Source organism: Myodes glareolus, chromosome 8 (assembly GCF_982192425.1).
Source record: "Myodes glareolus chromosome 8, mMyoGla1.1, whole genome shotgun sequence".
Taxonomy (NCBI): Eukaryota; Metazoa; Chordata; class Mammalia; order Rodentia; family Cricetidae; genus Myodes; species Myodes glareolus.
Window position 1 is genome coordinate 30,109,314 of NC_142033.1, and position 15,462 is coordinate 30,124,775.

Below are 15,462 nucleotides of genomic sequence, written 5' to 3' on the forward strand. Positions count from 1 at the left end.
AAACAGTGAACTGAGAAAACCAGCTGCCGAATATAGACCTCTAACCTCACACAGATACACACTCATTCACAAACACAAAATAAAAATACTTTAAAGTTTGTAAGGAACTGGAGAGATGGCTCAGCAGTTAAGAGCATGGACTACACTTCCAGAACCTGAGTTCGATTCCCAGCACCTACATGGCAGTTCACAAATGTCTCTAACTCCAGGAACAGGATATCCAATCCTCCGGCCTCTGCAGGCACCAGGCACACATATGATGTACACATATATGCAGTCGAAACATCCATACACATAAAATAAAAATAAATAAATCTAAAAACAAAACTTTTAAAAAAGAACTTTAAACTTGACTTGGCAGGAGGTAACACAGGGGCTTGTGTGATAAGAGAGAGGTGCAAGATTACGAGGATCCAAAAAGAAACACGACATCCAAAACCACACAGCCGCTGTTGCCAAAGAGGACACAAACCCCACTCCCTTCGCGGTTTGTCTTAAAAGTGTAGCCACAAAGTACTCAGGTTTCCCAGGCTCACAAGAATTTAAGGGATTAAACAGCAAGTTCTCATAAAGTCCTAGTTGTTAAAAAAGTAAAAATAGCTGGATCTGGAAAGCAAGGAACAGAAGTTGCAGGAAGGCGTGTCTCCTTATGGAGAATGAGGACACGGGCAGGGGGCTGAGCGGGAGCCAGCCGGCCCACGTGTTGGGCATGGGACAATCCGGCCAAGGCTGCGAAGGTGCCCGCGGCGGGGATGGCAGGCGGCAGGAGCGCTGGCGGGCGGGCGGGCGAGCAGAGCGGGGCGGGCAGCGGCAGACTCTCCGCCCCGGGGAGGGCTCCCGTGGCGCGCCAGGCGGGGCGGTGGCTTTAAGGGCCAGCGGCGGGGTTCCCCGCTGCTCATTCGCGCGCGCTCGTGTCCAGCCACCCCACCATGGAGCGGCCACCGTGCGCCCTACTGCTCGGCTCAGCCGGCCTGCTGCTCCTGCTCCTACCCCTCTCCTCTTCCTCCTCTTCGGATGCCTGCGGCCCGTGCGTGCCGGCTTCCTGCCCCGCGCTGCCCCCGCTGGGCTGCCCGCTGGGCGAGACCCGCGACGCGTGCGGCTGCTGCCCCGTGTGCGCTCGCGGCGAGGGTGAGCCGTGCGGGGGCGGCGCGGCCGGCAGGGGGCACTGCGCGCCGGGCATGGAGTGCGTGAAGAGCCGCAAGAGGCGGAAGGGTAAAGCCGGGGCAGCAGCAGGCGGCCCCGCGGTCCTCGCCGTGTGCGTGTGCAAGAGCCGCTACCCGGTGTGCGGCAGCGACGGCACCACCTACCCCAGCGGCTGCCAACTGCGCGCCGCCAGCCTGCGTGCCGAGAGCCGCGGGGAGAAGGCCATCACCCAGGTCAGCAAGGGCACCTGCGAGCAAGGTGGGCACCAGCGCTTCTCCGCCACTCCCCGCCACCCCCCTGCTGCCGAGCATCCCTGGAGACCCGCGGGAGGGAGGAGTTGACGGCTGCCCGGTGTCCCGAGCCAAGGGAAACGCCTCCCGGCTCTCTTTGGATGGTTTTATTTGGAGTTTCCTGTGTGCGCCAAGAAAGTGAAAAATCGCAGTAACGGGTGTAAATATAGAAAAGATTTTCCGAAACCTCGGGCTCCTCTATCCCCACAATTCATCCAACTCATAGCTGCCAGGGCAATTCCGGAAAGCCGCTATTCCCTTGAAAATCTTTTCTCGTCATTTTTTCTTTGCTTGGGTGTGTACGGAGAGGTGGGTAGACGGAGTTAGCAGAGAAATACGCAGTAAGGACTTTCGGAAAGTTGATTTAGTAACTAGAGAAAAAAAAATTAAGTTGGAGTTCATGATACTCTCATGCACTGACGTTTCCAGTTATCGAACACTTTGATGTTGTAAGCCCTCTGACCATATTGCTTTTCTTCTTGGGTTTAGGTTTTTTTGTTTTGTTTTGTTTTGTTTTTTCATAATTTGTCCACAGGATGCAAGGTTCATGAGGAATGCCTTTGACATTATGTCTGTCTATTGTATTTCCTACTAATCCAAACTTATGAAATAGGAAAAAATAAAGTCTGAGGTTGGGACCAAAAAGAAAATATCAGAGACTTAACTCTAGTGCCTGAAATAACATTTTTCCATGAGCAGGCGTTTGGAGGGAAAGTTAGAGCCCTGCGCTGGCAGCTGCTGTCCTGGCCCCAGCCAAGGTAGGAGGGGAGGGGAGAAAATTCAGCTGTTGCTCCCTGAACACAGTTCAGGCTTTCTTCAGACTTTCCAAGTACCAGCTCTTTCTTTACAGCTTTTCCCAGAAATCCATATGCAATAGGCTGTGTGCCATTCACTCCAAAGTTCGTTGTTAAAAGCCTTAGCTGGCGTAGCTCACAGTTACCCACTTATGGTATTATCACCTCAAGTTTAGAAAATAACAGCCCAAAGAGCCCTGCTTCCAACAGAAACAGCCCTTTGTCCCTTTGGCTCTTGCATGAGAGTCACATTATGAAGGGAACTGCACATTAAGAGTTCATTCCAAATACTGGGAGTTTCTTATAAACATCCCAAGGGGGAATTTCTTTCCCATAGTCCCAGAGTCAAGGTTCTTTGCCTATCATAGCAGACTACCCTGGCAACTTTCCAAGGGCTGTTGTTTCCTCATCTGTGACTAGTTTTTATTTTTATTAGTGTATTTTAATAGTGCAAAATGATAGGTTTGTTATATTTTATAAATGTACTTTTATTATACTTAGCCTCATCATTGCTCTCTCTCCTACCCTCTCCTCCCCACTCTCCTTCCTTCTCCCAAGTTATCCACTTCTATTTTCCTGACTTTTTTCTAAGAGTAGATTTTTTTCTTGCTACTTCTTTTTTTTTTCAAAGTTTATTAAATTATGAAAGTTTCCATTTCCGCCCCTCCTCCCAACACCCTCCCACTCCCCTCTCCCCCTCCTCCTCCCTCTCCATCCCTAAGAGCAGTCAGGGCTTCCAACCCTGTGGGCAGTTCAAGTTCCTCCCCCCTCCCTCCAGGTCCAGGAAGGTGAGTATCCAAACAGACTGGATCCCAAAAATCCAGTATATGCAGAGGAAACAAGTCCCAGTGTCATTGTCAATGGCTTTTCAGAAAGGCTCCGGGCCAGCCACATTCAGAGAATCCGGCCACATTCAGAAAATCTGGTTGGATCACGTGCTCGTTCAGTCCCAGTCCAACTGGCCTTGGTGAACTCTCATTAGATCTCTTGCTACTTCTTAACACTCACACAGTGTAATGAGCAGATGTAATGGATGAACAGGTTTAACATGCCTCATTGCCAGTGGTGCCCAATCTTCAGTCCCCTCTCCAGGATGCAAGCCTCTTTAAGAGCACAGTCTGGCTTTATCTTTATGCTCAGGAAGATGGGTGAGAAATAGCATCTAAAACTGGAAACAAATTAGCCTTGCTTCCCTTAGCCCCACACTGACAAACATAGGGGCTGGCTTCTAGGGCAATGGTAAAAGCAGGCCAGAGAGATGAGGAGAGGACAGAGAGCCTTCCCGCAACAGAGAAGAATGAGTGATGGGGAAACAAGATCTTCTTAGGGACTTGTTTTGGGTCTTGGGTGTAGTTTGACAGCGACAGACAATAGACAGAGTACCACTTAAATCCCATTCAGTCCTGAGTCTTTACAGAGAGTAACAATGTATCTCCTTACTTCCTCTAACAGTTTCTTAACTCAAGAAAACCTTGGATCCTGTTTGTAGGGAGGAGTTTATTACAGGACTCAGCCCCAGTGAAATAGGCTGTCTGCATTCTGTTCCTGTGGTCTCATTAAACATAATATTTATTGAGCAGCTAGCCGGCTTCAGCTGCATATAGCTAGGGATGTGCAGAGCAAATCTGGCCTTGACGACAAAGGAAGTGTGTGTACGCGTTACAAATTGCCCAGCCCTTTCCCTCGGTCCCTGGAGCACCTCCTGGTGTTGCTTTTCTTCGCTGAAATGATCACTTAATGCCTTCTAGAGAGCTTGTCCTGCTGGAGTCTGTATCTCTGCAGTAGAAGGCAAAGCCATCTGCTTGAAAATCTGTTAGAAAGATAATGATCTCCTAATCTCGAATCTTGGAGCTGTCACTGTGAACTGAGTGCCAGTGGAATCCGCTACGGTCCCTGGCTCGCTGGAAGGGGGAGACTTGACAATTCAGTTTAATAAAAAGAGTCAAGACAGAGATGATGAGGCATGACACAGAATCATGATGCTGAGCCAGAAAATGCTACCGTTCTGTTCCAGTCCTCAGACCTTTTGTTTACTGTCCTTCGAATCTGAATTCCTCGGTCCCATTTTATGTCTGATATATCTGAGTACCATTTTCTGTCCCTTCAGAATTTTTACTTGTGGACCCAGAATGCAACTACTTAGGGTCCCACTTACTAGTACTTCTGTGGCTAAGTTCGAACTGTCATTCAGGCAGCAGGAGGGTCTTCACAGTGTAACTCCATCCGGCATCTTCGCTCCAATCTGCTTTTGTTCCCGCCACAATATATGGCTGCTGTTCTGTATGCCTTTGGAGATGCAGTGCCTTCTTCCTGGAATGCCTCCTGCCCTGCACACACACACACACACACACACACACACACACACACACCAAACTCCCTTGAAATTCTTACGTCACTTTCTCTGTGAGACCTGGCTTTCCCCTGGTCCATCATGATGTTATTCTCCCAGCATTGTTCAGCATTAGCAATTAGCAAAGCCTTATGGGTCCTTGCTGTATACTTGTACAGAGACATCACAGCTGACATTCCACTGTAGAGTATGACTCCCTGGGTATAATTGTTAACTCTACAATGAACTACGCTAACTTTGTGCTCTCGTGACCTCTCTGCCCATAGAGTTCCTCGCTTGTAGAATGGGATTACAATTCTTCCATTCTCATAGGGTTTTGTGATGGTTTGATGTCATGGAAGTTATCTGTAGAAAATACAGGATGAAGATCATTGTCATTATTCAACCAGAAAGTTAGCTCTATATGAAGAGAGAGTTGTTGCCCAAAGAGCCCTAATGCCCAAGGGACTACATCAGTTATGGATTAATGAATGAATAAACCTTCCGATACTCTTCTGGTCTTGAAGTAAGCAACTTTGAATAAAATAGAAGCAATTTCTTACTCGTGGAGTTTAGTGTAACCTTTCGACGCTCGCATAGTTGTGTGTGCTGTGAAAACGTGGGCAGCAGGGAAACAGGATAGGGATTAAGGATGAGTAAAACTACCAGGGAGGGGCAGCGCCAAGAAGCAAAAGAGGGCAGATCTGAGGGCTTCAGCAAAGGGAGGAGCAGAGCCATTGTCCTGAGTGGACAGTAAGCTGTACAGACCACCCGCCATCTCAGAATAATCATTTCCGTGTCTGTCTTTTCCCAGAGTAAAGGGTGGACTCCGTCTTTTAATTCCTTTCAGACACAGTGGCTGGCTAGCAGTAGGAACTTGTTTTATGTTTATCAGTCAGACAGAGGAGACCCTTAGGGAAGGGCCTTCCACTGGAAGTGTGGGCAGTGGGCTCCCTGCTGTGTGTGCCCCACCCTGCACCCTCCCTGACCCCACTCCCTTTACACCGACTTAGCTTCCTGTCCAACACCACCCTGAGCTCTGATATCATGCTCACTTCCCCCCAAACTCCCACAGTCTCACGTGGTGTCAGGGTCTAGAATCGGGTCCGGGAACTGTGTTGTGAGTAGAAAAGACTTCAGCGAAGGCTTTGATTGTCAGGGACAAATTTTATTTGACAAATGTTAAAAACCTTCTCTAAGGAATTCGTTTTAGACTTATTCTAAGGTTGGTAACGTGCCATTTAAATGCTGCTGTGTAATTGCTATCCTTGAGTGAACCCATGAACTCCCCTGGAAGCTGAAACAGAGGTGTTTCAACAGTCACTGAACTTGCTAATGAACCGGTTTATCTTGAGACGGGGCGTGTCAATGTGATGCTTTTTGTTAAACTAAGTCTGTCGTGCAAAAAAAAAACGGCAAGTTTATGCTGAGGAGGGCGTTCAGATGCGGGAGAAGAGCCACTGATGACTTCTCGGGGGAGTGATATCCTGAGTGAGATGGGGCAAAAAAAATGGCAGTTCGCTAGAGAAGAGCTAGTGTGGAGCTTGGAAAGGAGTTAGGAGGAAGAGGATGGAATATTACTCGCATTACTAAAGAAGGAAGTCTGGTCATTTGTCACAACGTGGATGAACCTGGAAGACCTGGCTACGTAAGCCATGCACAGAGAAGAGTCTGGCATGATCTCCTTTCTGTGAAGAAACTCAAAATGTCAAACTCATCGGATCAGAGAGCAGAAGATCCTCCTTCACGGAGCCTGAGAGTGAAGTGAGGATAGGAGAAACTGTGGGAGGGCTGTCAAAATACACAAAAAGCAATTAGAAAGGAATCCAAGAACTGCCAGTTCTGAGACCCTGGCTTGCCATGACAGGCTGTGTTTGCCGGAGAGTGCCCAGTATTCCCTGCGCCTCTGACCTTCGTTTTACTCAGTGAGATCTCAGGTTGTTTGCTTGGTAGCCAGTACAGCCTCCAAATTACAGCCATCCCATTACTCCCTCCCCACTTTCAGATCAGAAACACAGAGGGAGGGGAGAGAGTTGCCTATGAGAAATCTGCCCCAACCCAGTAGTAATATACCTTTATTGGCCTTGTTTGCCCTTGTTGAACACAGAAGCTTCTAGAATGTTGAGCAGACCACTAATTCTTCCTTATTGCTTTATCTTGTCTTAGTTGCTAAACTGTAGGAAAGCTTTGAGCTCCTGGGGCAGCTTTTAAAGGGACATGGACAACTCTGAAGAGGGGCTAAAAGACCCAGGCTCCTTCCAGACTCTAAAATTCCTAAGTAGTCTAAAATTGCTCTAAAAATTTAGAGAAAATTGCTCTAGAGACAAGGTACAGCCTTCATCGTTTGATTATTAAATGGCAAGTGTCTGTTCCACCGCTCTTCAAGAGAACAGAATTTAAAGGCCTGCATTAAATAGCCACGGGCACATTTAAATCACATACACATTAGGAAGAACTTGTAGCATAAATACTGTAACGCGGTTGTGGAGGAGTTGAGAAAACCTTATTAGAGCTGAGAAATAACCCAGGAGGGCAGGAGAGAGGCAGTGGTGACCACTTTCCCCTCCTTCAGTGATGGAGCTGAGCAGGCGTACTGACACCTTAATATGTTTTCTGTCCTGTCCCTAGAAGGGTCCGCTACGGCCCGGCCTTCTAGAAGAAACTGCCTTATAAGGTTTTCTTTTGGATAGCGCAAGGATAAAACGCCCTTGGTTAGAGTCCAAGGGCAGCTGGCCTCTCTCACTCTAAAAGCAGCCTCCCAGTGGATTCGATTGTGTGTTTCCTTTACCTCCAGCTGTTCCATATGGGTTCTGACCTCCTCTGTGCCTTTAATTGTAGCACAAACATCTTCTAAGTAGCCAGTTGGAAGGGAAGGCTGGAGGACTGTCCACAGACTTGCTAAGCCAGGGGATCCATGAATGCGGCTTCCTTTGAAAGTTTATGAGTGACAAAATCAGAGAGTTTTGAAAGTGACGGGGACTTAAGTGTATGCAATACTCCATGTCCCTGCCCACTTAGGGTACTAGTGAAGACAGATATCCCAGGATGCCCTGTACTCCTTAGGAGTTGTTTCAAGGTGGAGGCACTAGACATGCCCACAGATATCACCCCCAAGCCTATTCTGTAGGGGTTTCCCAGGTCAGTGAAGCGCACCCCTACACACACCAATCACCCAGACTCTGATGGAGCATGAGAAGTTAGGAGAAGAAAACCAGAGTAGACAAAATGGGGGAAAACAGTGTCTGCTTTCCATCTGAAATCATGTGCAGGAGTTGAATTCATATTTTATCCCAAATTCAATTAATGGCAAAAATGCTCTGACCCTTTGGAAAACGCTAATGTGCTGAATTGCTTTCCCGGTTCACAGAGGACAGCAAGGCAAGGTTAAGTAGCCACAGCTGGAGCTAATAGCAGCCCCCCCTCCCCCCAGCTCTAACCAAGCAAAAGGTTGTCAGGGTTGGCGGGGCTAGCGGGGCTGGTGAGGCTGGCAGGGCGGGGTGGGGGGTAGTGTAGAGGGGGAAGGAAGCAGAACTGTCCAGAAAATCCAAGGAGGAAATCCTGCTGTTCCCAAAAGCAGGCCAGAGTAACACAGAAGTCTTGCCTCTGAAAAATAAGAAAGGTTCAAACCGGGTAAGGCAGACCTAGTAACCTAGTGCTGACAAAGGCCCATTCATGAGGTTTGATGTCACCCCATGGTAAGTGCTGATGAGGCCAAGGCCAAGCCACATGGCCAGGTTCACAGAGCGGGCTACTCCGAAAAGGGCACCTGTCACAGCTTCGGGATAACGGAGACAGTGAGCGATGGTGCGATTTAGGCTTCCTCCTCCGCGGGCTGATTGTGAAAATCAAATCACGAATGACACTAGGCACGGCTCTGGCTCTGCGTACCTGTGAGCCCAGCATGCCTCTGCTCTCCCGTCAGTTTTCTCTACTTGCGTGTTTACTCCATGCCGAAGGATGTTGTGTGTGGTAGCAACACTGTCGTGCAGAAGTTTACGGCTGTAGGAACTGGAGTCTGTTTGGTGGTGGGGATGGTGTTAGACAAGGTGCAGAAGGAAAATCCGTGGAGGAATTTGAGAACACAATTAAGCATATTCCATTTTGACTCTGGAAGGAGGAAAAAAAAATAGTGCTTTGATGTTCTAGCAGGCACTGGTGCACCTGACCTCAGCTGCCCTGTTCCTTGTGACGTTTTCTTGAAGAAGGACTTTGAAGAAGGACTATCTTCAGCTTCTACGGGGGGCTTGCTGCCTTTGTTGTGGTTGTTGTTGTTTGTTGTTTGTTTTTGTTTTTTAAGTCAGCATGTGAAAGGATGAGTTTCATCACGGCTTGTCTTCCCTCGAATGAGAAATGTTCCCAGGCATTTCATTTGCATCAGCACAAATTAGCAGCCGACGGTCAAGCGGCGGAATTGGAGGAGCTTTAGATCCGACATCTGCTTCTGGCTTGACTCCAGGCAGAGATGAGAACACTTATCAAGCAGTGGTTCTCCTGGAACTTTCCAAAGGGACCACACAGAAACGAAGCCTCAGGAATGTGTCAGGGCAGCCCAGGCCTGCAGGACTCCAAGCCTGCTCCTTCTCCATGGGAGTTTTCAGAACTCGGGTATCCAAAGGGGAATTTCAATAGTGGCTTCAGCAATTACATGGCAACCTTGGCTTCCAAAGGACTCCCTCAGGAAACCGCCAGCTTTTGATGGAAAATGAAATGTGTGCTTCTCTCTGAGCCCAGACATCAAGGAGTGGGGTCCTGCAGTGTGGCCCCTTACTAAAGATGCTACGCCCGGCTGGAGAGGGCAGGCCGGGGCAAAGATAAAGACGCTGCCGGATAGTTGACAAGCCAGGGCTTCAGAGCCGGAGGCCCCTGTGGACTCAGGTGTGTCTCAGATCAGAGGCTCGGAGTGAGGAGAGTAGCTCTGACTTGGCGCCCGCTCTGTGGACCACAGTGCCTTTGGTTCCATAGATGGTAACGGCAGGGCAGGGCAGGACAGGCCTTTCTAGACCCAGCAAGAAGAGGCAAAGGGAACCTCCCACTCCTTCACCACCACCCAAAGGCTCTCTCATCTGAGGCCTCTTTCTATTCACTCATTCTGCCTGACCTGTCATGGCAGGCTGCCCCTTTTTCCTGTCTTACTGAGCTCAAAGAAATCGGGCTTTTCTCCCCCTGTCTTCCCCCCCCCCCGTCCCCCTGTCCTTTGCTGGTTCCAGAGCTGCAGGGGTGTTTTAAATGCTAAGCTTTGCTCAGTGCTCTTGCTTGCGTCCCCAGAGCTGTACCCTATGCGCCCCTGTAAGAGCACCAGAAAGCAAACACTTGGCATGCCACACTGGAGAGGTAGGAGGCTCGGTACACAACACCCAGAAGTGGGAGGTACCCCTCCTTTTCTTAATGCCGCCTTGAGGACGTTTTTCAGATATCTGAAGATCCTAATGCACTCCACCCATTAACTCGAAACTACTGCCTCAGATAGGACAAGCCCAAAGGTGGAGGAGACACCTGAGATCGTGGGTCTGATGGGACTTCCGGGCTGGTACTAGACTGTCTCTACCAGTTGCTTTTCCTTCTTGTGGTGTGCTTATAGTGTGTTACAACAGGCAAGACCTGGACGGTGTGCGTGAAGAAATGCGCATGGAGCTTCAGCAAGCTCCTTCTGCAGGCGGGTCTCCACCCAGGTCCTTTATGCTCCTTCACCACTTGTCTGACCCAAACTTACCCCGTTCGTTGTTTTCTTACCTGAGAAACAGGTACAAATATAAATCTTCCACTTAAAGGTGTTAGGGAGGTGAGATAATACAGGAAAAGACACTGACATCCGGCATGCGGAAAGATCTCCTGAAATTGTTTCGCTCCCATCTTTAGCGTTTCTGGCGTGATGAAGCCTGAGTGAGTTCCTAAGTGCCTTTGAAGCAACAACAAAAGCCAGATACAGGTGTTCACACTTGGGGTGCCAACACTTCACAGGCTTGGGCAGGAGGCTTAGAAGTTCCAAGCTGGCTTCGGCATCCCAGAAGCACCTGTTCTCAAAGATAAGAAAGTCTCCATTCTATGGTGTGTTGCTGTCTTACTCAGACCAATGCAAATACAACACTGCTTTGTGTGTCTCCAGGTTAAAGCTGGAGACTTTGTCTAGGACTACACAAACAGTATATCGGATAATAGTACTAGAGACAAACCTCTAGAAATTTCCTCCTTGTTCTGCACGGGCTCTAGGACAAAGAATCCTACCTGCTCTTATGGAACCTCAGATTTCATAGAGAGGGTCTAGTGCTGGCTAGCATGTGTGTTTAGACTTCATAGAGAGGGTTTAGTGCTGGCTAGCAGGTGTGTTTAAACTTCATAGAGAGGGTTTAGTTCTGGCTAGCATGTGTGTTTAGACTCCATGGAGAGGATCTAGTGCTAGCTCACATGTGTGTTTAGACTCCATAGAGGGGGCTTAGTGCTAGCTAGCTTGTGTGTTTAGACTCCATGGAGAGGACCTAGTGCTGGCTAGCATGTGTGTTTAGACTCCATGGAGAGGATCTAGTGCTAGTTCACATGTGTGTTTAGACTCCATAGAGGGGGTTTAGTGCTAGCTAGCTTGTGTGTTTAGACTCCATGGAGAGGGTCTAGTGCTGGCCAGCATATATGCTTAGACTGCATGGAGAGCATCTAAGGCTAGCTAGCATGTGAGCTTAGACGCCGTGGCCAGCATGTGAGTTCAGACTCCATGGCTCGCTGGTGTACTGTGCTTTGCAGCACACAGCATGTCCCTCTTCCAGCTCAGTGTCACAGACGCTGTTTTCTGGTACTGTCCCTTGCTGGCTTTAGTGCACAGCCGTGGGTTCAGGGGTCATTCAATGCCGTAACCAGTGGCCTATCCCTTCCTCAGTTTCCTCCAGCATCTTTCACGTAGGAAATGCTCAATCATAGGGTGTTTCAGTCATATTTTTTGAGTCATATTGGCTTCATAGAGGACATTGAATAAAAAATCACAGTTTGGAAATGAAGAGTTCAATTAGTGCCAAAGAGGCACATGCTGGGCATTATCTTTGGCTTTTAGAGTCTCGTTGATTAAAAACATAAAATAAAATAATGCTTCCTTTGCTGCCCTTCTGTTCTTTGACCTACACATGTAGCCTCCGCTTGGCAGGAACACGTTTGAAAAAGCAAAACATTCAACTGTAAATGAGCAAATTTAGAGTCAGGAGGTGCCCACTTAGGTTGGCTGCCTGTGTGTGAGAGGTGATAACATTACCGTCAAGGGTGAGACAGAGAAATGAGTGTCTCTTCCTTAGGAGGGCTAAGAAATGAGGAGCTTTGCAAACCCAGCACCTGCAAGCGGAGTGAACATGGCCAAGCCTTTTGACCTGTCACTCTCCAGGGACAAGGCTACCCCTTCTGGGGTAGTCCTCCTTAGTTGGTCTGTGCATCAGAGATGCTAGAGCAAGTCACAGACAGCTCTGCCTAAGCCCCACCCCAAGATTCCGAGTTAGTTGGTCTGGACTTGAGCTGAGCCAAGGATCTCATAAATGCTTTCTAGGTGATTTAATGTCCTGCCCAGGCCTGGAACTCTTACTGTTTCAACATGACTTCCAGTGACGTTAGAGGACCCTCATTCTTAGAGAAGTGATAATATGATGAAGCAATGTTTGCTTCATTTGCCCAGAATCGGTGTTTTACAGCTAAGGGACTTTTCAGGATTCTGTGTCCATCCATCATAGCGAATGGAAGCTCTCAAAACACACGATGGCCCTCATGTTACAGACACCTTCGGGCTTACCTCTGTCTTAGTTCCTGCCCAGTTCAGTGCCCTCGCCTGTTTGGACAAAGCGGAACTGTGTTTGCCTCGCCAGTATCACAATACTTGAGAATTCACCTACGCCTACACGATCCAGCCGGCTGGTTGTTTCTCGAAAGCATGCACTCCTTGAGCCTTGTGTGTTCCTCTGCTTGGCTCGCTGCGGAATCCCCAGCCTCTCAGAGCCTTGGGTAGAAAGAGGAACCTTCTTGTCACCTCTGGAGGTGAGGAAGCTCCGCTCGGCTTATAGGTCCCCCAGCCTAGAGGAGAGTCTCCTGCCACTCAGCTGAGACCCTTCTGATCGGCATGTTCTCACATTGCTCCTTAACATAGTGACACTGTTGCCCTCACCAGGTGGCTGTGGGGACTGCCTGAGGTAAGGTATTTTGAGTGTTCAGCTGTGTTAGGATGACTGCAACAGAGAACACAAATATGGTATGTGGTCATTATTTACAGGACTTGCGTCCTGTTAGGCTGCTGCAAGCGCAGAGTTGGTGAACACTAACTGGGGTAATAGAGAAGGACCCTGGGAACCTTGGGTTGTGTGTGTCTCTGTTTAAGGCTGTTCAAGCCCTGGGAGGGTTTGATTTAGGGTTACAAGTAGGTGTTTGAGAAGAAGGGCAACAGCATTTGGAAATGACCATCTCAGCAACCAGTCAAAACCTTGCAAGGATTTTGAAGACAGAACACGTGTGTGAGCAGGTGATGTGGGATTCCCCTCGGTGGGCTGTGACTACTATTGGCTAATAAAGAAACTGTCCTGGGCCTGCTCAGGGAATAGAGGTAGGCAGGGAAAACTAAACTGAATGCTGGGAGAAAGGAAGCGGTGTAAGAGAGAAGCCATGGAGACAGATATGGAACCTTGCCAGTAGGCCACAAGCCTCATGGTAGAATATCAAATAATGGAAATTGATTAAATTAAGATGTAAAAGCTAGCCAATAAAAAGTTAGAGATAAATAGACCAAGCAGTGATTTAATTAATAGAGTTTCTATGCGGTTATTTCGGGAGTCTGGGTGGTCGGGAAACACACAAGCGGCCTCCTTACTACAAGTTGGGCTTCTTTCTATATCCCACCATGATACAGTCGTGGGCATGGTACAAATATCTGAGTATCATCTGGGGGCTGACTCCTGGTCCAACAAACACATTCTCTCTCTGACCTTATTGCCCCATGGCAAGCCAGATTTTGTCCTGACCCTTGGTTTTCTGACCCCCTAACTCCCTGCAAATAAGACTTCCACTCTTATTTCTTAGGGGAGTGGGAAGGTTATAAGGGAGGTTCTCCCCCCACTATTTCTCCTTCCTGCCTTTCTATCAGCTCGTGGGAAACTAGTCCTTTAAGTTCCCACCGAGTGCTTGCGTTTTGTACATGTTGTGCTGTGTGCCAAAAGGAAATCTGTGTCACAAGAAAGATCCTGACATCTCTCTAAGGATCCGACAAAACTGATGCCTGCCTGATTGGTTGGGAAGTGCCCAAAGGCAGACTCAAGACAAAGCAGCCCCTGTGTAAGCCAAATAAAAGTACACAGACATTTAAGGATGTACTCACATGGTGCATACAAGTGCATTCAGCCCAGTGTGTGTTATGTCGACTCACCAGAAGCGTATTTACAGGGGGTAAAAAAATGAACAAGGGTACAGTCACACTTGTAACCTATACATAGAATTGCAAATACATTATAATTTGGTTACATACTATAGGAGTTCTTATGTATTATAACTGCCTTGATACCTAGTATGTAAATGAATTTATTATTGAGTCACCCAAAGTGACATGTGGGGATGGACATGGGTGGATCTTATTCTTGTTTGTTCATAATTGAACTATGAATATTAGTGAAAAAGAACCTTCAAAATTATGTTTAAAGCTGGAGAGAGGGCTCACAACGTAAATGCCCTGGCTGCTCTTCCAGATGACCCAGGTTTGGTTCTCAGCACTCATGTGGCAGCTCACAAACATCTATAGCCCCGTTGCCAGCTGATCTAACGCCCTCTTCTGGCCTCTGCGGGCACCAGGCAAGCAGAGATGCTCAGACATACACACAATCAAAGCACCCACATGTAAGAATCATTTTTTTTAATTTTTCAAGAGTGTGTTTCAATACTTTGACGAGTGCTAAGAAAACTAAGCCGTAAATTTACATCACTCTATCTAGAGAGTTCCTTTGCCCAAGAATAAAAGGGAAGTTTTTAAACAGGTGCAGAGACTTACTGGGACAACGGGGGCACTGCCTTCCCGTCAGTCTTCCACTCAGCATCAAACTTTTCACTCTGGGGACAAACTAGGATGGAGTTAGATTCTATACTAATGAATACTTGTTAATTAACCTCCATTGCCGCACAACTTCTGCGTGCCCTGGGAATATAGGCAAATTTAACTTCATTTTCACTAAAGATCTTTTTTTGTTATTAAAAACAACAACAACAAAGATTGCCCCAGCACTCGTCAATCTGTGGCAGGAAAATTATGAGTCAACAGGAAGACTGTATCTGAAAAACAAAATAAAACAGCCAAAAAAGGCTAGAAATCTAAAGGCCTCGCTAAAATCAAAGACAGTGCTTATCCTTGGAACTGTCCTTGAGTCCTTACCAGAGGCTGCAGGGTCTTGTTCCTCTTTTCTTCCGGCGCTTCAGTCCAGCACAGTCAGCGACCGTAGTCCTCTGGAAGGCCATTATTCCTGCCAGTAACACTGCTGACGGGATACTTCCAGCACGGAGAAAGCTGCCTCTGGTTTCCGGCAGAATGTTTCACATTTTTGACTGAGAGATAACAGCATAGTGGGATTTATGAGAATTCCTGTGGAAAGTGAATATGCGTGATCACCCTTTGAATCCTCAGAAGAAGGCTGTGGTACGGTATGGCCCGTACATAATGAAGTAAGCCACCATGATGTGGTGCATCTGAATGCCCAAGCAGAGCTCCTGGTGCCAGGAAATAGATGCAGCTAACTAAACATTCGGGATTAGTGCTAATACAGGCATACACACGCATACATCCATCACAGTCCGTTCCAAACCGGCCAAACCCGAGTGCCAGAGCCTACTGAAGGGGTAGGTGCTTCTTCATCCATTACAGCTTGACTGCCTGCCGTCTTTCTTTCTGGCGGGGTCGTGGTGTATCGCTCAGGCT

General features: G+C 48.0%; 1 protein-coding gene across 1 annotated transcript in view; it reads left to right on the top strand.

Annotated features, from left to right (window-relative positions):
* Positions 1–894: 894 nt before the first annotated feature.
* Igfbp7 (insulin like growth factor binding protein 7) overlaps positions 895–15,462 on the top strand; it is a 58,090-nt gene continuing 43,522 nt past the window's right edge. Inside the window, exon 1 of the mRNA XM_048446352.3 lies at positions 895–1,401. Within this exon, the coding sequence (XP_048302309.2) occupies positions 930–1,401 (472 nt within the window). The 5' untranslated portion in view covers positions 895–929. The remainder of the gene's footprint in view (positions 1,402–15,462) is intronic.